This window comes from Oncorhynchus keta, chromosome 35, assembly GCF_023373465.1.
Source record: "Oncorhynchus keta strain PuntledgeMale-10-30-2019 chromosome 35, Oket_V2, whole genome shotgun sequence".
In the NCBI taxonomy this organism is placed as follows: Eukaryota; Metazoa; Chordata; class Actinopteri; order Salmoniformes; family Salmonidae; genus Oncorhynchus; species Oncorhynchus keta.
Genome location: NC_068455.1, coordinates 42,034,425 through 42,062,365, shown reverse-complemented (window position 1 = coordinate 42,062,365; position 27,941 = coordinate 42,034,425). Strand labels below are relative to the sequence as shown.

At 41.5% G+C, this 27,941-nt stretch overlaps 1 protein-coding gene across 7 annotated transcripts; it reads left to right on the top strand.

Moving 5' to 3' along the window:
* The first annotated feature begins 257 nt into the window (after positions 1–257).
* Positions 258–27,067, top strand: LOC118368502 (sorting nexin-14-like). 7 transcript variants are annotated; one of them, XM_035752652.2, is made up of 29 exons: positions 258–562; positions 759–881; positions 1,107–1,227; positions 3,564–3,637; positions 5,521–5,599; positions 5,693–5,736; positions 5,839–5,926; positions 6,018–6,102; positions 6,200–6,356; positions 6,579–6,654; positions 9,348–9,473; positions 9,560–9,674; positions 12,717–12,872; positions 13,167–13,291; positions 14,721–14,779; positions 15,962–16,120; positions 16,702–16,834; positions 18,709–18,895; positions 22,799–22,882; positions 23,118–23,218; positions 23,717–23,828; positions 23,993–24,033; positions 24,294–24,413; positions 24,825–24,948; positions 25,226–25,390; positions 25,558–25,653; positions 25,874–25,965; positions 26,406–26,462; positions 26,751–27,067. In XM_035752652.2, exons 2-29 carry the CDS (start codon positions 775–777, stop codon positions 26,793–26,795), a joined length of 2,928 nt encoding a protein of 975 aa, XP_035608545.1. In that variant the 5' UTR covers positions 258–562; positions 759–774; the 3' UTR covers positions 26,796–27,067. The 7 variants fall into 7 exon arrangements, with proteins under 7 accessions (XP_035608545.1, XP_035608543.1, XP_035608544.1 ...); XM_035752650.2 differs by having other exon boundaries at positions 653–881; positions 3,567–3,637; XM_035752651.1 differs by having other exon boundaries at positions 653–881; positions 26,754–27,067.
* Positions 27,068–27,941: the final 874 nt, after the last annotated feature.

Genomic DNA, 27,941 nt, shown 5'->3' with positions numbered 1-27,941 from the left:
CACTATCCTGTGATTTCAATTGAATAATTACATTCAGTTATAATAAACATTTCGCTCACAGTGAAAACTGCTGCCACGCATGTTAGTCGTTTGCTTCCAGCATGCCGCAACACGAAATCAGTACTATAGCAATGTGATTACATTTTGGATTACTGTATATTCACCGTTATGTTGGCAGGTGAAATGGGCTATAAAAAATAACGGGCAAGAATGTTGCGCGATCCCATAATGAACCGGATGTGACATCAGCCCGACGACGACTGACTCCAGTTATTTTAACGACGAAAATACACACACATGGTGAAGTTTGGTGGACATTGATAATAATGATATTCAGAAGTATATAGACGGTGAACGCACGAGAAGCCGTTACTGACTCGACTGGTTACACAGGTTTACAGCAGACTGGCGCGTGCCCTGCACACGTCAAAGACCGTGCGCATGTCTATGAGCGCGCTGCGTGCAGTATAGAGAGGGGATGTTGACGTTTGGCTAGCGTGATGATAGATAGCGTTTCATACATCAACTATCTAGCTTGACTTATCCTGCATATTGGATTGTGGTGAGTATAGACGACAAATTATCAAATTGCACCGTTATTCTGCATAGCCTAGGTATATGACGTTTCTAACATCGCACTTATTTGTCGCAGTGTTTATCATGGAAGGTCCTCCATTGCTCTCCAGTGAAAGTGCAACATAATTACGTGATTATAATTACTTGTGTACGTTGTCCATCCTGACAATGGGATGCATCAGAGTCCACCTGCAGAAGATGAGGCACAGGATGAAGCTGGACCTATTGAGAGAACTGGGCCGCCAGTATCCAGTATTCTGCTTCCTTCTACTTGTCTTGCTCTTATCCACTGTTTTGTTGAACAGGTAGGTACAAATAGGCCTACTGTATGCTTACAATGTTTCACACGTTTACAGATTGTAGGCCTGTCTACAATAAAAAAGACTATTGCATGATGCTCAAAATCACGAATAGGTTGTATTTGCATCAGTTTGAGTTAGCATATCGATTTAGCATTGACTGAGGTAGACTAATGAGTCACAATACATTCCCAATGTAAGCATATGTGTAAAATGTTATTGAATTCACAGATATCTGCACATTATTATGGTTTTCTGGTCGTTCCTGGCTGGAGTTGTCACATTCTACTGCTCTCTTGGCCCAGAGACTCTGTTGCCTAATTTCTTACTGTCTATAAAGCCAAAGACCAAGGTAGGTTTACCTTATGTACAGAAAATATACACCTGTAACTAGAGGTCGACCGAATTTATGATTTTTCAAAGCCCATACCGATTATTGGAGGACCAGAAAAAGCCGATAACGATTCATCTGACAATGTAATTTTTTTATATATATATTTTTGTATATGTAAAACAATACTCAATGAACACTTATTTTAACTTTAATATAATACATAAAATCTGTTTATTATCTCAAATAAATAATGAAACATGTTCAATTTGGTTTAAATAATGCAAAAACGCAGTGTTGGAGAAGAAAGTAAAAGTGCAATATGTGCCATGTAAAAAAAAAAGCTCATGTTTAAGTTTCTTGCTCAGAACATGAGCACATTTATTTATTTATTTTATTTCACCTTTATTTAACCAGGTATGCAAGTTGAGAACAAGTTCTCATTTACAATTGCGACCTGGCCAAGATAAAGCAAAGCAGTTCGACACATACAACGACACAGAGTTACACATGGAGTAAAACAAACATACAGTCAATAATATAGTATAAACAAGTCTATATACGATGTGAGCAAATGAGGTGAGATAAGGGAGGTAAAGGCAAAAAAAGGCCATGGTGGCAAAGTAAATACAATATAGCAAGTAAAACACTGGAATGATAGATTTGCAATGGAAGAATGTGCAAAGTAGCAAAATAAATAAATAAATAAAATACAGTAGGGAAAGAGGTAGTTGTTTGGGCTAAATTATAGGTGGGCTATGTACAGGTGCAGTAATCTGTGAGCTGCTCTGACAGTTGGTGCTTAAAGCTAGTGAGGGAGATAAGTGTTTCCAGTTTCAGAGATTTTTGTAGTTCGTTCCAGTCATTGGCAGCAGAGAACTGGAAGGAGAGGCGGCCAAAGAAAGAATTGGTTTTGGGGGTGACAAGAGAGATATACCTGCTGGAGCGAGTGCTACAGGTGGGAGATGCTATGGTGACCAGCGAGCTGAGATAAGGGGGGACTTTACCTAGCAGGGTTTTGTAGATGACATGGAGCCAGTGGGTTTGGCGACGAGTATGAAGCGAGGGCCCGCCAACGAGAGCGTACAGGTCGCAATGGTGGGTAGTATATGGGGCTTTGGTGACAAAACGGATTGCACTGTGAAAGCTGGTGGTTCAATATTCCCAGTTCTTCAATATTCGCAGTTAAGAAGTTTTAGGTTGTAGTTATTATATGAATTGTGGCGTGTCGACTTTCTCTCTATAGCATTTCTATTTCATATACCTTTGACTATTGGATTTTATTATAGGCACTTTAATATTGCCAGCCTAATCTCGGGACTTGATAGGCTTGTCAATCATAAACAGCGCTGTGCCTCAAGCATTACTAAGAGCTGCTCGCAAACGCAGTAAAGTGCTGTTTGAATTAATGCTTACGAGCCTGCTACTGCCTACCACCGCTCAGTCAGACTGCTCTATCAAATATCAAATCATCGACTTAATTATAATAAACACACAGAAATACAAGCCTTTGGTCATTTGATATGGTCAAATCCGGTTTAGTCGTTCAGTGAAATACGGAACCATTATGTATTTTGTCGAATAGTTTGGCAACCCTATGTCTAAATATTGCTGTTACATTGCACAACCTTCAATGTTATGTCATAATTAAATAAATATTCTGGCAAATTAATTATGGTCTTTGTTAGGAAGAAACACTGTTTGCAACGAGCAGGCGGCCCAAACTGTTGCATATACCCTGACACTGCTTGCACTGAACGCAAGAGAAGTGACACAACTTTCCTAATGACTATTGCCTGCTAACATGAATTTCTTTGAACTAAATATGCAGGTTTAAAAAAATATATACTTCTGTGTATTGATTTTATGAAAGGCATTGATGTTTATGGTTAGGTACATATGTGCCAGGATTGTGCTTTTTTCGCGAGTGCCATTTTGCTAAATCATCAACCCGTTTGACGAAATTGAAGTAGGCTCATTCGATGATAAATTAACAGGCACCGCATTTGATTATATGCAACGCAGGACAAGCTAGTTAAGCTAGTAATATCATCAACCATGTGTAGATTGATAGTTTTTTTTTTATCAGATAAATTTAATCCTAGCTAGCAACTTACCTTGGCTCCTTGCAGCCACAAGGTCCTTTTGACGCTGCACTCACTTAACAGGTGGTCAGCCTGCCACCCAGTCTCCTCGTGGATTGCAATGTGATCGCCCATAATCGGCGTCCAAAAAGGCAGATTACCGATTTGTTATGAAAATTAGGTCCGACATCAAATTAATCGGTCGACCTCTACCCTTAATTATATATTTACTTATAGTCCAGGTTGATTAGAGGGTGGTGTTGTATCTGTTAGCAGGACCAACAAGAGTTGTTTCCCTTGGGTCACAGCTGTGCAGTCTGCGGGAAAATCAAGTGTAAAAGGCACAGGTGAGATCACTGCTCCAAAAATACTGCATGTGAATGAATGTTGATTAGGACGTTGGCCTTGTTGTATTTATGTGGGATTGAGAGTGAATAATACTGCTTGATGTTCCTACTGTTGGGTCTCTGAGTTTACTGTTCATCTCTCTCTATTAATTTGACAAAATAGCGCAGGAACATTCATTGACTGGAGTTGTTGATTTTGTCTATCACCAGTGCGTTTTACTGCACCCCCAGTGGCAAAATGGTATACTGGAGCACATAATGGAATTGAAAGTGTCCCACATTGGTAGTTTTAGTAATTTGGCTAGATGAGACAACAGAATGAAGTCATGGTTATATCAATATTTCAGACTAATTGAAAACAAAAAGTGGAGTTAATTGCCATTATGTACAGTACCAGTCAAAAGTTTGGACACACCTACTCATTCCATGGTTATTCTTTATTTGTACTATTTCTACATTCTAGAATAATTAGTGAAGACATCAACATTATGAAATAACACATGGAATTATGTAGAAACCAAAAAGTGTTAAACAAATCAAAATATATTCTATATTTTAGATTCTTTGAAGGAGCCCTCTTTGCCTTGATGACAGCTTTTCACACTCTTGGCATTCTTTCAAACAGCTTCATGATGTAGTCACCTGGAATGCATTTCAATTAACGGGTGTGCCTTGTTAAAAATTAATTTGTGGAATTTCTTTCCTTCTTAATGCATTTGAGTCAATAAGTTGTGTTGTGACAAGGTTGGGGTGGTATATAGAATATATCCCTATTTGGTAAAAGACCAAGTCCATATTATTGCAAGAACAGCTCAAATAATCAAAGAGAAATGACAGTCCATGATTACTCTCATGAGGACTGCCACAGGAAAGGAAGACCCACCTGCAGAGTACAAGTTCATTATAGTTAACTGCACCTCAGTTTGCAGCCCAAATAAATGGTTCACAGAGTTCAAATAAAAGACACATCAACATCAACTGTTCAGAGGAGACCGTGTGAGTCAGACCTTCATGGTCGAATTTCTGCAAAGAAACCACTACTAAAAGACACCAATAAGAAGAAGATACTTGCTTGGGCCAAGAAACATGAGCAATGGACGTTAGACCAGTGGAAATCTGTTCTTTGGTCTGAGTCCAAATTTGTGATTTTTGATTCCAACCTCCGTGTCTTTGTGAGATGCAGAGTAGGTGAACGGATGATCTCCGCATGTGTGTTTCCTCCGTAAAGCATGGAGGAGGTATGATGGTGTGGGGGTGCTTTGCAGTTGACACTGTCTGTGATTGATTTAGAATTCAAGGCACACTTATCCAGCATGGCTCCCACAGCATTCTGCAGCGATACTCCATCCCATCTGGTTTGGGCTTAGTGGGACTACCATTTGTTTTTCAACAGGACAATGACCTCCAGTCTGTGTAAGGGCTATTTGACCAAGAAGGGGAGTGTTGGAGTGCTGCATCAGATGACCTGGCCTCAACAATCACCTGACTTTCACCCAGTTGAGATGGTTTGGGATGAGTCAGACCGCAGAGTGACGGAAATGCTACAGTAAATGTTTTACAGTGCAGCCAACAAGTGCTCAACATATGGTGGAACTCCTTCAAGACTGTTGGAAAAGCATTCCTCATGAAGCTGGTTGAGAGAATGCCAAGAGTGTGCAAAGCTGCCATCAAGGCAAGGGTGGCTACTTTGAAGAATATATTTTCATAACTTTTTTTCTTTTTTGGTTACTACATGATTCCATGTGTTATTTCATAGTTTTGATTTCTTCACTATTATTCTACAATGTAGAAAATAGTTTTTAAAAATAAAGAGAAACCCTTGAATGAGTAGGTGTGTCCAAACTTTTGACTGGTGCTCTATGTAAATAATGTTCTATTGACAGACCAACATTACTATTGGAAAACTATCAACCATGGCTGGACTTGAAAGTCCCCTCCAAAGTGGATGCCTCTCTATCAGAGGTAAGGGACACTGAAAAAAATCATTTTATTTTGTGCGTTCTGGAAAGTGCTCCTGTCAATCTAAGATGTGATATGTTTTTGCTCTGTTTCAAGGTTCTGGAACTGGTTCTTGAAAACTTTGTGTATCCCTGGTATAGGTTAGTTACTGTATATTACTCACAAGTGCTCCATGTTGCACTAAATACATCCTCTGGCATGGTATATGCAGACATATGACCTGTTTTCTTCCTCCTGTGAAGGGATATCACAGATGATGAGGCGTTTGTGGATGAGCTGAGAGTGACTCTGCGTTTCTTTGCCGCTGTGCTCGTACGTCGAACTCAAAAGGTGAAACAGGATTTAGACTATTCTAGATATCCGATTTAAAAAAATATATATATATATTTTTATAATATTTATGTCCTGTGTTCTTTCTCAGGTTGATATCCCAGGTCTTATCACGGCCAAACTGCTTAAAGTTTCCATGAAGCACATTGAAATAATAACCAAAGCAAGGCAAAAAGGTAATCATCTTAATTTTTAAATATCTTTTACTGCCAGAGTTCTTTCCAAAGAGTGGAACTTTGACCAGTGGACCCTTGACTTGTTTCTACCCCCTAGTGAAGAACGCTGAGTATCTACAGCAAGCAGCACTGGAGGAGTACGGCCCTGACCTGCACGTGGCACTACGCAGTCGCAGAGACGAGCTCCTCTACCTCAGGAAGTTGACTGAGATGCTCTTCCCTTATATTTTGCCCCCCAAAGCCTCTGACTGCAGGTAACATGGCACCATATTTCTTGAGGCAATATAGGTCATTGTCTCCTGGGTTGAGTTCATTAGGGCACACTTATGACAGAAAACAAAATTTAGCATTTCTTATTAGTTGTTCAGATAGTGCCTTCTTGTTTCGGGGAGTTTCTGTTTCATGCTAACTGTATATGAACCCGGTCTCTGTTTTCCCATTTCTCTCTTTCATACCCGTCTCTCCACTATCCTCAGATCGCTTACTCTTCTGATAAGAGAGGTGTTGGCTGGCTCTGTTTTCCTCCCCGCCTTGGACTACCTGGCTGATCCTGTAAGTGCTTTGTAGCCATGAAACCAAAAATATTTCACCTTTATTTAACCAGGTAAGCTAGTTGAGAACAAGTTCTCATTTACAACTGCGACCTGGCCAAGATGAAGCAAAGCAGCGCAACAGAAACAACAACACAGAGTTACACATGGAATAAAAAAGGGTACAGTCAATAACACAATAGAAAAAAAAGAAAGTCTATATACAGTGTGTGCAAATGGCGTGGGGAGGTAAGGCAATAATAGGCCATAGTAGCAAAGTAATTACAATTTAGCAGATTAACACTTGAGTGATAGATGAGCAGATGATGGAGTGTAAGTAGTGATACTGGTGTGCAAAAGAGCAGCAAAGTAAATAAAAACAATATGGGGATGAGGTAGGTAGATTGGGTGGGCTATTTACAGATGGACTATGTACAGCTGCAGCTATCGGTTAGTTGCTCAGATAGCTGATGTTTAAAGTTAGTGAGGGAAATGTAAGTCTCCAGCTTCAGCGATTCTTGCAATTTGTTCCAGTCACTGGCAGCAGAGAACTGGAAGGAAAGGCGGCCAAAGGAGGTGTTGGTTTTGGGGATGACCAGTGAGATATATCTGCTGGAGCGAGTGCTACGGGTGGATGTTTTTATCGTGACCAGTGAGCTGAGATAAGGCGGAGCGTTACCTAGCATAGACTTATAGATGACCTGGACCCAGTGGGTCTGGCAACGAATATGTAGCGAGGGCCAGCCGACAAGAGCATACAGGACGCAGTGGTGGGTGGTATAAGGCGCTTTGGTAACAAAACGGGTTGTACTGTGATAGACTGCATCCAATTTGTTGAGTAGAGTATTGGAAGCTATTTTGTAGATGACATTGCCAAAGTCGAGGATAGTCAGTTTTACTAGGGTAAGTTTGGTGGTGTGAGTGAAGGAGGCTTTGTTGTGAAATAGAAAGGCGATTCTAGATTTGATTTAGGATTGGAGATGTTTGATATGAGTCTGGAAGAAGAGTTTACAGTCTAACCAGACACCTAGGTATTTGTAGTTGTCCACGTATTCTAGGTCAGAACCGTCCAGAGTAGTGATGGTGGGCTGGTGCGGGCAGCGAATGGTTGAAAGGCATGCATTTGGGTTTGCTAGCATTTAAGAGCAACTGGAGGCCACAGAAGGAGTGTTGTATGGCATTGAAGCTCATTTGAAGGTTAGTTAACACAGTGTCCAAAGAAGGGCCAGATGTATACAGGTGTCGTCAGGTGTCGTCTGCGTAGAGGTGGATCAGGGAATCACCCGCAGCAAGAGCGACATCGTTGATGTATAGAGAGAAAAGAGTCGGCCTGATAATTGAACCCTGTGGTACCCCCATAGAGACTGCTAGAGGTCCGGACAACAGGCCCTCCGATTTTACACACTGAACTCTATCTGAGAAGTAGTTGGTGAACCAGGCGAGGCCGTCATTTGAGAAACCAAGGCTATTGAGTCTGCCGATAAGAATACGGTGATTGACAGAGTCGAAAGCCTTAGCCAGGTCGATGAAGACGGCTGCACAGTACTGTCTTTTATCGATAGCAGTTATGATATTGTTTAGTAGCTTGAGCGTTGCTGAGGTGCACCCGTGACCAGCTCAGAAACCGGATTGCTTAGCGGAGAAGGTACAGTGGGATTCGAAATGGTCAGTGATCTGTTTATTAACTTGGCTTTCAAAGACTTTAGAAAGGCAGGGCAGGATGCATATAGGTCTGTAACAGTTTGGGTCTAGAGTGTCATCCCCTTTGAAGAGGGGGATGACCGCGGCAGCTTTCCAATCTTTAGGGATCTCGGACGAAACGAAAGAGAGGTTGAACAGACTGGTAATAGGGGTTGCAACAATGGCGGCGGATCATTTTTAGAAAGAGAGGGTCCAGATTGTCTAGCCCAGCTGATTTGTACGGGTCCAGGTTTTGCAGCTCTTTCAGAACATCTGCGATCTGGATTTGGGTGAAGGAGAAGCTGGGGAGGCTCGGGCAAGTAGCTGCGAAGGGTGCGGAGCTATTGGCCGGGGTTGGGGTAGCCAGGAGTAAAGCATGGCCAGCCGTAGAGAAATGTTTATTGAAATTTTCGGGGGTGACTGTGTCACCTAGCCTCAGTGCAGTGGGCAGCTGGGAGGAGGTGCTCTTGTTCTCCATGGACTTTACATTGTCCCAAAACGTTTTGGAGTTAGATCTACAGGATGCAAATTTCTGTTTGAAAGCTAGCCTTTGCTTTCCTTACTGACTGTGTGTATTGGTTCCTGACTTCCCTGAACAGTTGCATACCGCAGGGACTATTCGATGCTAGTCCGCCAGAGACTGTTTTTGTGCTGGTCAAGGGCAGTCAGGTCTGGAGTGAACCAAGGGCTATATCTGTTCTTAGTTCTACATTTTTTTAAAGGGGCATGCTTATTTAAGATGGTGAGGAAATTACTTTTAAAGAATGACCAGGCATCCTTGATTGACAGGTTGAGGTCAATATCCTTCCAGGATACCTGGGCCAGGTCGATTAGAAAAGCCTGCTCGCAGAAGTGTTTTAGGGAGCGTTTGACTATGATGAGGAGTGGTCGTATAGCTGATAGCTGACCCATAGCTGATTCGTATAGGATTGTTGTTTTCAGGCTTGATGTGATTTGCAAGTCTTTCCCAGGACATAAACATGCCAGAATGGGCATAGATTTTCTGTTGTAAATCAATACTCATTCCCATTTTAGGACACCGTGAACCATTTGCTTCTCATATTCATCAACAACTCTCCTCCCGAGGCCGCCATGGAGCCCAGCTCAACCTTGGTTCCCTTCCTGCACAAGTACTCTGACGTTCGCAACAAGAAGCCCTCTGTAAGTAGCCAATTAACCCATCCTTTCCCACTCTTCTCTCCATATATTGCCCTTCCAAACCACTCATCTTCTCCCCTCTTTCTCAGGTGCTGAAGCTGGAGCTGAAGGAGATCAGGGAGCAGCAGGACCTGCTCTTCCGCTTCATGAACTTCCTCAAGCAGGAGGGGGCCGTACATGTTCTCCAGTTCTGCCTCACTGTGGGTAAGCAGGCTTTGGCCATTCGCCATTATCCCAGATATAGATGAATACAGACTGACAACTATGTCCTGGCCCAGAAACTCCCCCCTTCCCAGTGTTTGGACAGTCTGAAGGAAAATGGATAAGTGTAGGGTGTCCAATCAAAAAAGCATCTTTTGACCAATGGTTAAAATATGTTAATTGTGTAGATACTTTTCTAAGAAAACAAATGGTCCAAAACTCATGTCTGTATCATGATTTGTTCAAAGTTATTGCAGGTTTGACCCTTGTAGGATGACCAGAATTAGGCTTAATAAAGCAATGGAGGCCAGAGGTAAAACATGTTTGTCAAAAATCAGGAAAATTACATTACTGGCTATCTGACAGGCTCACTTTCCTGTTGATCGTTCTTCTCGAATCCGCAGGACATAAAACAATATATAGGTAAGATGGATATCGATTTTGAGACTTGACCATAAGTACACCCTAATAATTCAAAGTAATACGCTATGAAAGCGACGTGTTATTTACGAGCAAGATGGTGGCATAGGAGTTTTGCTCACTCTTCTGCAATGTTTTTAAAGGCTAATTCGAGTGTTCTTTTGACCGTCTGAACTAATCACGTACAAGAATGAGCGCTGAAATGCCTGCCAAGAGAAATATCAACATGTTGGAGCCGGCTACTCCGTCTCCGTCTACAAATCAAGAAGATACGAAATAGAAGCTGTTAGCATCCCTCTGTACATGGGTCTACAGGGACGCAGCTCCCCGTCAAAGAGGAGTTGGTTCTATCTCACTTGCTCCTGATGTCGGGAAGGCTTGCTGAGCTAAAAGAGTCTATCCGAAATGTGCACTGGTGTGAAAACTACTAAAGTCACAGTGATCGCCATCTTCGCAGACATTGAATCATTCAAGATGAAATTCACTCAATGTGAGATTGAAATTGCGAAGGTAAACCAGTCTGACACAACACAATCAGCCCGCACAGACACAATACAAGCGGAACAGCGTGAACACCATGATATCAACATCGATGCGGAGAACATCCAGGGCATGACTGATTGTTTAGCCGAGATGGAGGATTATTCATGCCGCTCATCCCTACGCCTGGTCTCGCTTTCTGAGACCCAGGAGGGTAGCGACGCTATATCATTCCTGCAGAAGCCGCTACCTGTTGTGCTCTTCAGCCTATTATCCCGCGGGGTGATTGAGATGGAATGCAAACACCGCATCTACACTAGACCTATACTGCATTGTGGTAATATTATTTTCCCTAAAACATACCATTACATCTGTATGGGTCATTTTCTTTTGCTCATAGTCTTTCATTTTGAGGCCTGAGCATGAGAGAAAAGTATCATAGAGTATTCTAAAGTCTTCTATTTATTATAATAAAATTGCATGCCTTTATGCGAACTTCCTTTTTTGTTGCTTCACTGCATCTTTTCCTTGGAGTCTTGAGGCTGGTTTATATTATGAGTGTAGCGGTTTCACTCTGCAGTGGATTTAGTTTATATCTAATATATAGAGAACATTATACCTTTTTTTGTTGTGTATGGTTTGCATGGTGTTCCCATATTGTCATCATATGGGGGTATCTGGTGCCCACGGGGGTATGACTCGGCATCTGCATATCACCAATGCATGGGGAAAGGGAAAGAGCAGGCAGCATTAATGGATTGTTGTGTGACCTACACTGAGTGTACAAAACATTAAGAACCCCTTCCTAAGGCCTCCCGGGTGGCGCAGTGGTATAAGGCACTGCATCGCAGTGTGCCACCAGAGATTCTGGGTTCGAGCCCAGGCTCTGTCGCAGCCGGCCGCGACCGGGAGGCCCATGGGGCATTCTAGACTCCTGGAATGACAGTGAAGGCAGGATCCTTTATCTCTCTGTATGCTCCAGCCATATTTGATAAAACCTTAATTTCACTATCTAATATATGGATTCAATTGTTCTTTTATTTTATATATATAATAAAATTACAATTGAATTCATATATTAGATAGTGAAATTAAGGTTTTATCAAATATATATATATATATATAATTTATTTTAAAATTTGGTCAAAGAAGCACACATGCCTGCAGTTATGCCTCCATGTTTAGATAGATCCAATTGAAAAACCGAAAGCCCGAAAAATCCATCTTCTAAAGAGTTTACTTTCTTTTATCAGAGACATCAGTATTACTCAAGGATGGATTACATGTTGTCCTCTGTCACTATGTCCATTATTACAGAGCACTTAGATCCTCCATTCTACTTTATCAGAGATCACCATGCAAACGGTTGTATTTTAGATTTCAACTCCCAAACCCAGAGCACCTTGTTGGAAATGAAACATATCTTTACTCCAGAGTTAATTTCTTTTAATATTAATTCAGTCGTTGATTGTCTGGTTAGGCTATTTTAAATGATTTGTAAAGGACAATACAACATGGTTTTGCACCCCATCTGAATAAATCTAGAACGACGAGAATATCTGGTTTAGAAAATAAATATGAATCTCGGGATTTAACCCAGCAATCCTCCTTTTGTGATTCAAAGGCTCTTCAGCTCCGTCTTTAAGAAGCAAGCTGAATTCCTTACTCGGGCATCAAGTCAATTTTTTTTTTTTATCCAGAGGTCATTGCAAAACCATTTAAAGTAATGATAGCCATCCATCACATCTTCTAACCATTAAACTCTGTTTCTAATGAACGGCTGCCCTCTCGTCAATTAATTCTCAAGGAGACATTTTCACTGTTTACATTCACAATTAACTACATATTGTCTGATTTTACTTTGATCAATTTCTTAAATCTGAGTTATAGCTTTATACAGAGAATTGTCAGGTCTTTCTTGACAATATTGATCTTCAGAAGCTGTCAGGCTGAGGCTGATGATCTGGGCAAAACATTGAAAAAATAACAATAATAATAACCTGGGCCCGATGGAATCCATGTGGATATGTATTTCTTTTTCTGTTGCTTTGGTAGGTTGTGCGTGTACTATTAGTTTGCTTCCGATTTGTTTCCTAATCAACCCTGGGTTAACTCTAGTTGGACCTTTCCCTTTATCCCCACCAGAGGAATTCAACGACAAGATCCTATGTCCGGAGCTGTCGGACTCTGAGACGCTGATGCTCCACGAGGAGGTGAAGAAGATCTACGAGACCTACTGCCTGGATGAGAGCATCGACAAGATCCGCTTTGACCCCTTCATTGTCGAGGAGATCAAAAATAGTGAGTCATAGGGACTTGTTTGACATTTCCCATTTTAAGGCACGATCATTGTATTCGTCATGGCTTTTGTCATTGCTCAGTCATAGCTTTTTGTTATTTTCTCTTTGAGATCTTATAATACCGTGTCCTCTCCTTCAGATATGGATTTTAATATTGCATCTTCAGCCTTATCAACTGAATGTCTATAAGTACTGTTTATAAATAGCCATATGAACAGTTTTATTAACAGAATGTTCATTATTACAAATGGCAGCTTGGTTAGGTTATGCTCATGTGGTAGGTTTCCCTCCCCAGTTGCTGAGGGCCCTTATGCCGGGGTGGTGAAGCTGCAGACCATGCGCTGCCTGTTCGAGGCCTACGAGCATGTCCTGTCCCTGCTGGAGAACGTCTTCACCCCCATGTTCTGCCACAGCGACGAGGTCAGGACTCGGGTTGCAAAGGGAGGGTATATTACTGGAAACTTTCAAAGTCTACCAGAATTTGTGTCTTTCAAGGATTTTATGTAATCTATCACAAGACATCTAGTGGCCCTTTTGGGTACTTCAGATTACCACAGGTGTCTGTCATGTCTCTGGCCCTCTTGTGTGGCCTTATCACATGTACTCTGAACAAAAATATAAATGCAACATGTAAAGGGTTGGTCCCATGTTTCATGAGTTGAAGTAAAAGATCCCAGAAATGTTCCATATACACAAAGCTTATTTCTCTCAAATTTAGTGCACAAATTTGTCTGCATCCCTGTTCGTGAACAGCTCTCCTTTGTGACGATAATCCATCCACCTGACAGAAGCTGATTAAACAGCATGATTATTACACAGGTGCACCTTGTGCTGGGGAAAATAAAAGGCCACTCTAAAATATGCAGTTTTGTCACACAACACAATGCCACACAACACAATGGGAGCGTGCAATTGGCATGCTGACTGCAGGAATGTCCATCAGACCTGTTGCCAGAGAATTTAATGTTAATTTCACCTACCATAAGTCACCTCCAACGCCGTTTTAGATCATTCGGTATTACATCCAACCTGCCTCACAACCGCAGACCACGTGTATGGCTTCATGTGGGCGAATTGCAATTTATTGATTGCAATTTGAATGCACAGAGATAGTGTTACACTGCATGAAGCAAATTAGGCACTACATACTGACTGCTTTTCTGATCCACAACCCTTTTTCTTTTTAAGGTGTCTGTGACCAACAGATGCGTATCTGTATTCCCAGTCATGTGTAATCGATAAATTGGGCCCAATTGATTTATTTCAATTGACTGATTTACTTCTATGAACTGTATCTCAGTAAAATCTTTGAAATTGTTGCGTTTTATGTTTTTGTTTAGTATAACATTTACATATAATGAAATATTCTGATAAAAAAAAAATATATATATATATATATAACTATATGTATTTGTTGTCAATGTTTTGGCGTCAAACTGGTTGCAGTTGGTAAATTACAGGTAGCTTTGCAACCCTAGTCTCTCACTCACAAACACACGTGAGATCATGTCATCAATACTGGACACACGACTGATCAATGAGCTCGTGCAGCAAGTCATCATGCATTACACTATACAAATTCTCTCATTTGATTATCATACTGAAACATGAGGTGAAATAGTGTCGTCTTCTACCGATCCCTGAATACATAGAGTATCTGGAAAGTAGTTATTCGTAAGAGTCTTTAAATCTCATGGTTATTGCCTGGTGTTTTTTCTGTTCATGTCAAATGATCAGGAAAAACGCCAGGACCCGACCACGGTACTTTGTTCAGTGTTAAATAGATAGTCAGGGAGGGGAGGAGGTCCTAATATGTGTGACTGGTTTCCTCCATGCCCCTTTTTCCCAGTATTTCAGGCAACTGTTGAGGGGGGCCGAATCCCCCGCCAGGAACTCTAAACTGAGCAGGTGGGTGCTGTTTTTCCATGGCCATAGAACGATGTTTGTATCTATATTGTGTCTATGTTCTGTCTTTTCTTAACGTAGGCGTGTCTTTACTGTGCACCCGTGGTGTCAGTTGACTAGTTCATCTCGAAGGCACAGTTGAGCTTTTTGGATCCTTTTTGTGCTCACAAGTACGTAAATTCTCCCATCAGAATTTGGTTTTGGACCAAAAGGGAAATCCGAAGCTCCTCTGTGCCATATTACATTCAACAGGGTTTCTATCACAGGAGGTTGCTGGCACCTCAATTGGGGAGGATGGGCTCGTGATAATGACTGGAGTGCGAAGGTTGAATGGCATGAAATACATCAAAACGCATTGATGCCAATCCATTCGCTCCGTTCCAGCCATTATTATGAGCCGTCCAGGTGTGTACAGACTTAAAATTGGACTTATACTACTCAAGCTAAATAAAGATGGACTTTTATCTGTACACGCCTGTCTCACAGTGGCTAAGTTCAGTCAGTGTCTGTCGACTGGTAGTGTGTTTGAGTGGCCTGTCATCTTTAACTCCTTGTGCCTGCTATTATTCCAGAAATAGCCTGAGTTTGGATGACATCCGGTGAGTATGGCCCCTCAGTATGGTGCTCAGCAATGGCTGTCCATTGCTTAGTTAACACTGCACGCAAGATATGTAACTATACTTGCCTGAATGCAGTCTGAGGAAAAGAATACTGCCTTTGTAACAAACTCGACAAACCCAGGTGGAGTTTAGTCAACGGCGCTATGTATAAACAATCCCCTCCTTTTTATAACGCACATTGTTAAAGAAAAGTTAGAAAAATTGTATTTTTTTTTGCACAGATCTGTGCTCCCTTGCAGCAAAAAGGAAGGTAGGGTGGGTAATAGTTCTTGTTCTCTCGTAGGAACAGTCTTTGTTATAAAGGCAGTGGTCAAGGCAGCATGGACTGTGTGGTTGTCAGAAGGGAGGAGGTGAACGAGGAGAATTTTTAAAGTAGAGAATGGCACTTTCTGCTTCGGCACCCCCATTGCGTGAACACTGGCCCTGTCGCTAACCCCCTCCCCTTGTCTGTCTCTCTCTCACCCACTGCTCGCCTATATCCACCATCTTGGACAGTGCTTGTTTTTTTTTTAAATCCATCCATCCCTCTGGATGTTCCATGCCTTACACACTGATGGCTCTAAAGCTCCTGGGAGTGGGACTATGCCCAGAGCCCTGAGTCCCCGTCCAGCACCCCTGGTTCCTCCTCACCTGCATCTGTTAACCACCACCTTCATGTCCAGTCCATTGTAGCCCTCCCATCCGGCTCTTATGGCTGTCTAACCTCACGCCCTGGCTCGCTGAAGTAAGTCGGGGTCCATTGCGAGGCCTGTGTGTATCCTACATTCCCCCTCTATAAATCGCCCCTCGCCTCCCATCTCCTACGCATGGGTACTTGTCTTGTGGTGCTAATGTTTCTTGATTTGTTCCCCTACCAGCATGGCCTCCTTGTTTGTGACAGTTCTGTGTCTTGATTTGAATATGTCAATTTTGTGTTGCCTTTCAGTGTTAATTTTTTGTTTAGGGTGACGACACAGTGTCATTCACAAAGTGTCAGTGTTGTAATTGTACTTTTTTACTTGGCTAAACATTAGGAACATTAGTTTGTTTTCCAATGAGTGTGGTTTGAGTGTATACCCCAAGCCACTCTCATCCTATAATCTCGTCAATGACTTTTCATCCACTTCTATTTTATAGAAGTGTTCACTGTTATCTGTGGTCTGGTGTGGCTACCCTGGCTTCTACCTTCCCCACCTCAACCCCAAACCACATACAGTATCCCTTCTGTCTTCCAGTCCTGCACTCACACTGCATGTGATGTGCTAAAGCCATGCACAACTCCTGCATTGTCACAACATTAAACAATCTCTCTTCTTTGGCCTGCAGGAACACCTCGAAGCGGGGCGAGTCGTTTGGGATCGGCCGCATCGGTAACAAGATCAAGGGGGTGTTCAAGAGCACCACCATGGAGGGAGCCATGCTGCCCTCTTACGGACTGGTGGAGGGAGAGGATGACATGGTGAGTAGTGTGTGGCCACTGGGCTGCAGTGTGGAGCCAGGATTAGTTAGGATTGCACACTCAGGAAATGAAGGATTCATGGTAGAGGTGAAACTATGGAAGTCTTGGTAGATATGGTTTCTGTTGAATTTATATGGTATATGATGATGTCATCCTGCAGAGTGTACCTTGAATATGAAAGATGGGCTTGGAACTTTTGTTGTTGATAATTTGAATTTTGAAATGAATTCGCCAGAGACTTTATGAAGCAATACTAATTGCCAAGAGGAGTCATTTTTTAAGGTTGTGAGTTTTCACTAACCTTTTCATTGGAAATATGGTTAATATATTACAATTGCACGGTCAGGTAGATAAATAAACTGGAATGGGGGCCTGTTGACCCAATTTCAGCATCAGAGGTACTCTTTTTGTTCCTTGTCCTCTGGCCCAGTGCCCATATACATCGTACGGTGTTGTACTGGCCTGTATGTTTGCTTTTTCAATACCATGATTTGTTTCTGTCTTTGTACTAAGCAGACAACAATTAGGTTGAACTTTTTGTTGGTATATAATTTCTACTTTATGTTAATGGTGAACAAACACCCTGCAACAAATTCACCAAAGGGGAAATCTTTAGCGTTTCTGCTCAGAAAATATATAATGTTGAACTCAACTAAAAATGGTTTATGGTCATGTTTGATTCACTGACAGAGACCACTGCCCTGCCCCCTCTGACTAGGTATCAACATCATTCCCACAGCGTTGCACAGCCGACCTCAGTATGTTTCTCTTCTTCTTCTCCCAGAGCCTTCCGTAGCTGACCCACTAGATAGTTCACATTCTAGCTATATTTTACCCCCCCCACTAGAGCTGCTGTCACTGAATACATCTCCCATTTTACATCCTGTATTTTGTTGTTTATTCTAGTATGTCTTGTATATGTCACTCAATATCAGTGGACCTTTGCAGTGTGTCTCCCTTTTTACCTTGTGGTTCTGTGCAGCTTCACACAAGCTTTACCATGTATGGGACCACAGACCAGGCACGTATTCACAAAGAGTCTTGGAGTAGGAGTGCTGATATACATGCACCAGACAGTTTATTAGGTATACCTGTCTAGTACCGGTTCGGACCCCCCTTTGCGTCCAGATCAGCCAGAATTCTTATATATAATACATGCCATTTAGTAGACGCGGTTTACAGACATGCGTGCATACATTTTACATATGGGTGGTCCTGGGAATTGAACCCACTATCCTGGCATTGCACGAGCCAAAGCCATGCTCTACCAACTGAGTTAGAGGACCAATTATTTTGGACATGGATTCTACAAGGTTTCGGAAACGTTCCACAGGGTTGTTTGTCCATGCTGATGCGATGGCATCACACAGTTGCTGCAGATTGTATGGTGGTACATTCATCCTGCGAACAGCCCATTCCATCTAATCCCGAAGATGCTCTATTGGGTTTGGGCAGCAGCAATGTTCAGATACACTGTGGTGTTCAATTGGTATCAAGGGACGTAATGTGTGCCAGGAAAACAATCCCCACACCTCTACACCACTGCCACCAGCCTGTATTGTTGACACCAGGCAGGATGGGTCCATGGACTCGTATTGCTTACGCCAAATCCTGACTCTGCCATCAGCATGACGCAACAGAATTGGGATTTGTTGGACCAGGCAATGTTTTTCCACTCCTCAATTGTCCAGTGTTGCGTGCCCACTGAAGCCGTTTCTTGTTTTTAGCTGATAGGAGTGTTGCAATAGCCTACTCTGAGAACCTTTTTGTGAATAGAGGCCCAGATTCCATACCAAACTTTGACTGTCATTCATTGTTTTGACCTTCACCCTCTTATCTCTGACCACCCTCTGTCTGTGGCTGGGCTCTATCAGGTGGAAGAGGCCATGATGGTTCTGGAGGATGACTCCCCCATGGAGGCCGTCAGTACCCCCAGCACCCCTCGCAATCTCTCAGCCTGGACCATCACCATCCCCTACATAGACTTCTTTGATGATGACATCAAGAGGGAGAGGATCCCCGTGTTCTGTATCGACGTGGAGCGCAACGACAGGAAGGCAGGTGAGATTCACAGGATGCTCTGGGATCTGTGTGGCTTACAGGTGAAACTAGGCCCAGGGGCTTAAGTATTACCTACAGGCTGGTCTGGGATCAGTGTGGTGTACAGGTGAAACCAATACTGCTGATACTGTACAGTTGAAGTCGGAAGTTTACATACACTTAGGTTGGAGTCATTAGAACTTGTTTTTCAACCACTCCACAAATTTCTTGTTAACCTCGCCAACAGCCAGTGAAATTGCAGGGCGCCAAATTCAAACAACAGAAATCTCATAATTAAAATTCCTCAACCAAAAAGTATTTGACACTAATTTAAAGATACTCTTCTCGTTAATCCAACCACAGTATCCGATTTCAAAAAGGCTTTTCTGCAAAAGCAGAACATATCATGTTAGGTCAGCAAATAGTTACAGAAAGCATTCAGCCATTTTCCAACCAAAGAGAGGTGTCTCAAAAAGCAGAAATATAGATAAAATTAATCATCAGATGACACTCCCAGGACTCAATGTTACACAATACATGTGTAACATTGTTGTGGATTCAACAAAAGTCATAAATATCATTATAAATCTTCACTTACCTTTGCTGATCTTCGTTGGAATGCACTCCCAGGACTCCCACTTCCACAAGAAATGTTTGTTTTGTTCGATTACGTCCATATTTATGTCCAAATACCTCAGTTTTGTTTGCGCGTTTAGTTCACTATTCCAAAGGCACAATGCGCGAGTGCAAAATCTAGACACATTTTTACTATGATTAAATGTCTGGAATTGTGAAAAAATTATGTATTTTGCTAAGGTGTATGTGAACTTCCGACAACTGTATATGGGTCTAAAAGGGCTTTTTTGAATAGGGTTAAATCTACAATGGCTAAACAAGGCTGTTCTATACTCCATTAGCACTGGATGAAATTCAGCTTCATTATCTATCATCATGCTGCCTGTTGCTGACATAATGCAAGTCATTCGATGACAACTCTAACTCTATTACAGAACTTCCTCTGTGTTCTGTCAGTCATCAACTTTTTCTTTCCATCAAATATTTCAAATACCTTATAAGCTTCCCATTTATAGCAAAACAGATACACAAGGGATGATTTTGCCGAGATATTTAGAGTATGTAGGCCTACTTTATTCATACCCCTTGACTTTTTCCACATTTTGTTGTTTCAGCCTGAATTTAAAATCGAGATTTTTTTTGTCACTGGCCTACACAGAATACCCCATAATATCAAGGTGGAATTATGTTTTTAAATTTTTTTTATTTTAAGAAGCGCTGAAATGTCGTGAGTCATAATGTGCTTAATAAGTTGCATGAACTCTGTTTGCAATAATAGTGTTTAACATGATTTTTGATTGACTACCTAATTTCTGTAACCCACACATAACATTATCTGTAAGGTCCCTCAGTCGAGCAGTGAATTTCATACACCGATTCAACCACAAAGACCAGGGAGGTTTTCCAATGCCTCGCGAAGAAGGGCGCCTATTGGTAGATGGGTAAAAAAGCACACACGGAAAATTCTTTGAGCATGGTAAAGTTATTCATGACACTTTGACGGTGTATCAATACACCCAGTCACGACAAAGATACCAGTGTCCTTCCTAACTTAGTTGCCGGAGAGGAAGGAAATCGCTCAGGGATTTCACCATGAGGCCAGTGGTCGCTTTACAACTGTTTAATGGTCACAATACTAATCTAATTGACAGAGTGAAAAGAAGCAAGCCTGTACAGAATAAAACTATTTCAAAACATGCATAATTTTTGCAACAAGGCACTAAAGTAAAACTGCTAAAAAAATGTTGCAAAGAAATTAACTTAGTCCTGAATACAAAGCTTTATGTTTTGGTCAAATCCAATCACTGAGTACCACTCTTCATATTTTCAAGCATGGTGGTGGCTGCATCATGTTATGGGTATGCTTGTCATCTGCAAGGACTAGGCAGTTTTTTAAGATAAAAAAATAGCTGAATAGAGCAAACCACAGGCAACATTTTAGAGAAACCTGGTTGTCGGCTTTCCAATAGACACTGGGAGACAAATTCACCTTTCAGCAGGACCATACACAAAGCATAAAAACACCATTCCCAAATATACAGTGCCTTCGGATAGTTTTCAGACCCTTTGATTTTTTTTCCCACATTTTGTTAGGGTACAGCCTTATTCTAAACTTGATTCAATTGTTTTTTCCCCCTCATCAATCTACACACAATGCCCCATAATGACAAAGCAAAAACAGTTTTTTTTATACATTTTTACTCATTTATATATTTTTCTTAAATTAGAAATATCACATTTGCATACAGTACCATTCAAAAGTTTGGACACACCTACTCATTCCATGGTTTTTCTTTTAGTTTTACTATTTTCTACATTGTAGAATAGTAGTGAAGACATCAAAACTATGAATTAACACACATGGAATCATGTAGTAACCAAAAAAGTGTTACAAATCTAAATATATTTGAGATTCTTCAACGTCAAATCAAATCAAATTTTATTTGTCACATACACACCTAGCCAACCTTTGCCTTGATGACTGCTTTGCTCACCCTTTGTCTCGATCCTAACTAGTCTCCCAGTCCCTGCCACTGAAAAACACCCCCACAGCATGATACTGCCACCGCCATGCTTCACCGTAGGGATGTTGCCAGGTTTCCTCCAGACGTGACACTTGGCATTTATGCCAAAGAGTACAATCTTGGTTTCATCAGACCAGAGAATCTTGTGTCTCATGGTCTGAGAGTCTTTAGGTGCCTTTTGGCAAACTCCAAGCGGGCAGTCATGTGCCTTTTTACTGAGGAGTGGCTTCCGTCTGGCCACTCTACCATAATGGCCTGATTTGGTGGAGTGCTGCAGAGATGGTTGTCGCTCTAGAAGGTTCTCCCATCTCCACAGAGGAACTCTGGAGCTCTGTCAGCGTAGACCATCGGGTTTTTGGTCACCTCCCTGACCAAGGCCCTTCTTCCCTGATTGCTCTAGTTTGGCTGGGCAGCCAGCTCTAGGAAGAGTCTTGGTGTTTCCAAACTTCTTCCATTTAAGAATGTGTTCATGGTGACCTTGAATGCTGCAGACATGTTTTGATACTTGCCCATATTTGTGCCTCTACACAATCCTGTCTCGGAGCTCTAACGACAATTCCTTCGACCTCAAGGCTTGGTTTTTGCTCTGACCTGCAATGTCAACTGTGGGACCTTTTTAATATAGACAGACATGATTTGGAAAAGCACATATCTAATCAATTAAATTTACCACAAATGGACTCCAACCAAGTTGTAGAAACATCAAGGATGATCAATGGAAACAGGATTCACCTAGAGCTCAAAATGTGCAAATATTGTGCAATCCAGGTATCCAAAGCTCTTACAGACTTACCCAGGAAAATTCACAGCCATAGTCACTGCCAAAGGTGATTCTAACATGTTGGGGGTTGAATACAGTTGAAGTCGGACATTTACATACACCTTAGCCAACTACTTTTCAACTCAGTTTTTTACAATTCCTGACATTTAATCCTAGTAAAAATTCCCTGTCTTAAGTCAGTTAGGATCACCACTTAACAAGTCCTAACCGATTTGCCAGAACAAGAAATTTGTGGAGTGGTTGAAAAATGAGTTTTAATGACTGCAACCTGAGTGCATGTAAACTTCCGACTTCAACTGTACTTATCTAATCTAAGATAGTATATTAGTGTTTTATTTGTCATTTTGTTTTCCCAATATTAGACTTTTTCTTCCACTTTGACATTAGAGTATTTTGTGTAGATCGTTCACAAAAAAAGACAATTAAATCCATCTTAATCTTATTTTGTAACACAACAAAATATGGAAAAAGTCAAGGGGTACTTTCTGAAGACCGTATGTCCACCCTTAATATTGATGTATTGTTCCCCTTTGTATTTCACAGTGGGTCATGAGACCGAGCACTGGTCTGTGTACAGAAGATATCTGGAATTTTATGTCCTGGAATCAAAACTCACTGAGTTCCATGGTAAGTACATGTTTTAGATGATTTCTTCAGGTTTCAGTCCCTGTAACCACTCATCGCATCGTCCATTGTAAATTGACAGCCAGAACACATGAATCTCGAACATTGGCCAAATGTTTCTTCTCACACTGAATAATTCCACCCATTTCTAAGAATAGTTCTAACAGTATTTTCACATGGTTTGATTGTCTTCAAGCCTTCTCATCCAGGATTATTTTGTGCTCCTCTGTCACAACAGGCTCATTCCCAGACGCCCAGCTGCCTTCCAAAAGAATCATCGGCCCCAAGAACTATGAGTTCTTGACCTCCAAGCGGGAGGAGTTCCAGGAGTACCTCCAGGTAGGTAGTCATTATGGACTAAATAAGCGCCGGGGTGACGTTTCCCATAGGTACAGATGTAGGATCAGCTTCCCCTCCCCGAATCCTAACCTTAAACATTAGTAAGGACAATACAAAAATTGACTCAAGATCAGCGTCCAGGGAAAACTTCACCTTACAGAGAGGCCATGCTTCGGGAAATAGCTGGTCTCTCCCAATGGATCTATGTCGGCTTATGTAGCTGATGTAGAGGCTAGAGAGGTATTAGCAACCAGAGGGTTTATGGTTCAAATCCCAGGGCTGCTGGGTTCAGAATCTACCACCAAACCCCAAATATAGGGTTACTGTGGTTGACCCTGAATTGGTTCCAGCTTCTCAAGTATGTGTGCTGACTCGGGGTGGGGAGCCTAGGACACGTTTCCAGTGTTACAAATGAATAACAAAGTGCTATTCTATGCCAGCCCTCACTGAATATGTCAACAAAGTGAAGATTGTTGAGTCCTTCTGTTTATTTTCCAGAAACTGCTCCAACACCCTGAGCTGAGCAACAGTCAGCTGCTTGCAGACTTCCTCTCCCCTCACAGTATGGACTCTCAGTTTGTGGACAAGATGCTCCCTGATGTCAATCTAGGTATGCAACACTGGCCAAATAGCCTCGTCCCAGATACGTTTGTGCCATCTTGCCGACTCCTATGGTCATTGTAACGTGGCCAAGAGTTCTATGTTAGTAACATCTCTCACAACCTGCTCTCCTGTTGAACTCATTTGAGTTTAACATTGTTTATTTTCCGACAGGGAAGATCATCAAATCAGTGCCCAGCAAACTGATAAAAGAAGTAAGTCATCCATTTTCGACTTGGGTTGGGAAAGAACGTTGTGGCGGCATCCTTGTAAAATAATTCCTGGGATAGTCATTTAGGAATGTAAGCCACACACGCCTGTGGAATCCACTTATAAGTCATGTCAGCTATGTTATTAGAGTATGCCAGTTGAAATAAATGAATGAACAGCAGGGATCCAGTGACTCAAATGTCAAATAACACATTTAACTGTGCTTTCATATAAGGAATCTCCCCTGTGTTATTTTCTGTTTCAGAAAGGGCAGCATTTGGAGCCATTTCTCAATTCCTTCTTTAACTCCTGTGAATCGCCCAAGCCCAAACCCAGCCGGCCAGAGCTGACCATCCTCAGTCCCACGTCAGAGAATGATAAGAAGGTGGGCTTACACTACACCTGGGTCTAAAGGGTATATAATTTCTTTCAAATATTTTAGGTGCGCTTGATTTGGCTAACCTAGCCTGCTGAGTTGGGGTGGGGGAAGGTTTGACTTTGCACTAGTCCATTGGTTCCATTAGACTGGGGAAGCTAATTCAAATGCACATGAAATATTTGGAAGAGATGCAAATACTTTTTTGATCTGTGTCTGGCATGCTTAGACTCCCATACTCACAACACGCTTACCTTAGTTGACAAGTGTTTCGTGTTTCTAGTTAGGAGAGCCACTTAAATGCTCAGCCAAATTGGAACAGATCCTTTAAATATAACTGCTGGGTGTGTTTTTACATGTTGTTATTTTGTTATTCCCCTCCATTTTAAAGTGTTGTTGACGTTTGCTTGAACTCCCTAGCTCTTCAATGAACTATTCAAGAACAACGCCAACCGATCAGAGAGCACTGAGAAGAAACATAACCAGAACTACTTCATGGAGATGATCACTGTGGAAGGAGTGTATGACTACTTGATGTTTGTGGGTAAGTCGGCCCCACCCATAGCATTTGTCTATCCAGCGACAAAGTAGTGCAGGAATGTAACGCTCAATACTAAATTGGTCTCTACTAGGCACTAGTGGAGATATGAGAGAATTAAGTAGGTGTAAACAATATGGTGGAAATTCTATCTAGCCAATCAGAGGGTAAATCAGTGTTATTGTCACCTTACGTAAATCCTATACCTATTTAGAAAAGCAATAATTGATTGGACGTAACCTAGCATCTCATCACTCTCCCACTGCTTGACTGTCATTGGCAGGTCGAGTTGTCTTTCGCATCCCTGATTGGCTGCACCACCTGTTGATGGGCGGGAGGATCCTGTTAAAGAACACCCTGGAGGCGTACACAGACCACTACCTGCAGCATAAACTGGACAAGGTGTTCCAGGAGCACCGCCTCATTTCTCTCATCACCCTGCTCAGAGGTCGCTAGCTTACCTCCGACCTGTTTTCTTCTTCCAATTTCTACTTTTTCTACATTTTATTTGTATTATTTTCTATTATTATCCTTCTGTTTTGTAAGAAAAAGAAATTATATACTAAAGCAATGAGTGATATGAGTCTTATTTTGATGTTTGTCCTTGTGTACTAGATGCTGTGTTCTGTGAAAACAGTGAGCCACGCTCCTTGGAAAATAAGCAGAAAAGGGCCAAGAAGACCTTTGAGGAAATGACGAAATACATTCCAGGTCCTTAGTAGATCTCTTAGGTTCAGATGTTTTCATGAAGTACATCTCAAGTTAAAGTGGGAAACTTGGCAAGGACTATTAGCTCTTATTTTGGGTTCTATGTAGTTGAAAAAGTGTTTTTATTTTTTACTATAAAGTCAAGAAAAAATGTATTATTAATTGAAAACGGTCAGAGGTCAATTGATTTGATCCTCTAAGATGACGAGTGTTTTCCCTTCAGAATTCCTGGGCAAGTGTATTGGAGAAGAGGCCAGGTACGAGGGGGTCCGCCTGCTCTTCGATGGACTACAACAGCCTGTTCTTAACAAACAGGTACGACAATGCAGCGAGTCATCTAAAGTTACAACTAGCATCACACAAAGTACAGGAGAATGCAGGGTTGAAAAGAATACTATCATTGTTTCAAATGCACGAAAGCTCATTTTAGCGTCCTCAGGCATTGTAGGGTCCTCAGGCATTGTAGTAGTTGGAGGCTTGTGAAGGCCAGTTAGTCAGTGAATTTTTATCCTACATGTAAACACCAGAAAGGCAGCTTATTATTATTATTTCAGACAGACCATGTGTAACATCAGTATAAGGTTGCGACATATGTAACTCATGGGCAGCTAACCTAAAACATAATGAGAACAGTGTGTTTAGTACAATACTATATGATCTAGACAGCAGTAAACACATTTTAGATCAGTGATGAAAAATCCAATTTAGGAATTTTGTAGTCATTCTAATGATCCTTCTGCATCATTTTTCCTCAGTTGACCTATGTCTTGCTGGACCTTGCTCTTCTAGAACTGTTTCCTGAACTGAACAAGGTAAATGGATTATTTCAATTTAACTTCAAAAGGGAGACGCCCGCATATCTGGTAAGAGGTGTGCTGGAACATGAAATTCGATTTACAAGACGTTTCTGTACACTACTTACTTGAAATGTTTAATTCACTTAATTGAAAGGCCAACATTTTGGTCTACCGACCGACAAGTATAAGTGCATTGTGTAAAAAGCCTGAACCGTCATCCTATTATCATTCCAGCAGTAATCATTGTTTTATACATTGTATACATATTTTTAATTCATGGATTTGATTAATTTTTTTCACCAGCAGCCGGGACAGAAGGAGACTCCTAACATGGCTCCATGGATGTAGCAAGAGGATGGGGACTCGCTTTAGTCTTTGCTTTATCTGTTGCATGTGCAATAGACTGTGTACATACAGCACTTAAACCATTGATACCGCTGCACTTGTGATCATTTTTACTGTAAGCTGTGCTTAGCCTGTCATTTTTTTACCATTGACAATTTCCTAAGATACAGATTCGTAAAAGTATAACACTGGAAAAATGTGTTTTGAAGATAAGCATGATTATGCTAATAAAATATTTATTGATAAAATAAAAAAACATCCTGATGTTCCTGACTGTCAAGACTCATAACATTAATCCGACTACGCTTGTCCAAACTTGGTCACTGATTTTTGTCAACTTCCCCACGTGGTTTCTGGTTTCCTGTCTGGCCTATATCAATACGTGTTCAGATCCATCACTCATCTGACCTGCACTCTGCGGTAGTCATTAGCAACATGCAGTCTTCCCTTCTCGGCAAGCCTTCGAAATAGGGCCGCTTTAATACCATGAGTATTTCAGAAAGGGATGTGGAACAGGATTCTTTAGATTCCTCCATCGGTCTGTCAACACTTGAGGTGAAACATAATGGCTCCCCCGGCAGATGTACAGGACAGTCAGAGTTATTCATATACTGCATGCAAAGACATTTGACATGTGAGTTCTTAATCTTAGAAATAATTTAGAGGTCTGAATATCAAAGTTTTTGCCTAAAATATTTTATATTCCTTTATGAACATGTCAGTCAGTGGAAGAAAATCTGCAAGAAATATACAGGGCTCTAGAAAAGTGACAAAACTACATTTTCTTGGCAGTTCTTCCACTTAGCTGTACTTATAGGTAACTGACAAAATAAATGAAACCCTTGTAAATTAAGAATACAAAGTATATTGAAAGCAGGTGCTTCCACACAGGTGTGGGTTCCTGAGTTAAATAAGCAATTAACATCCATCATGCTGAGGGTCATGTATACAAATGCGAAGTTACCCATTATTTTGGCTAGAAGAGATCCCAGTGACTTTGAAAGAGGGGTCTCAAAGGATCGTAGGGGTTTAAATGGTGTGTTTGTGTCAGTCACCAGATCTCAACCCAATAGAAATTCTGGAGTGGTGCCTGAGAGCGTTTTCCACCACCATCAACAAATTATGGAATTTCTTGTTGAAGAATGCTGT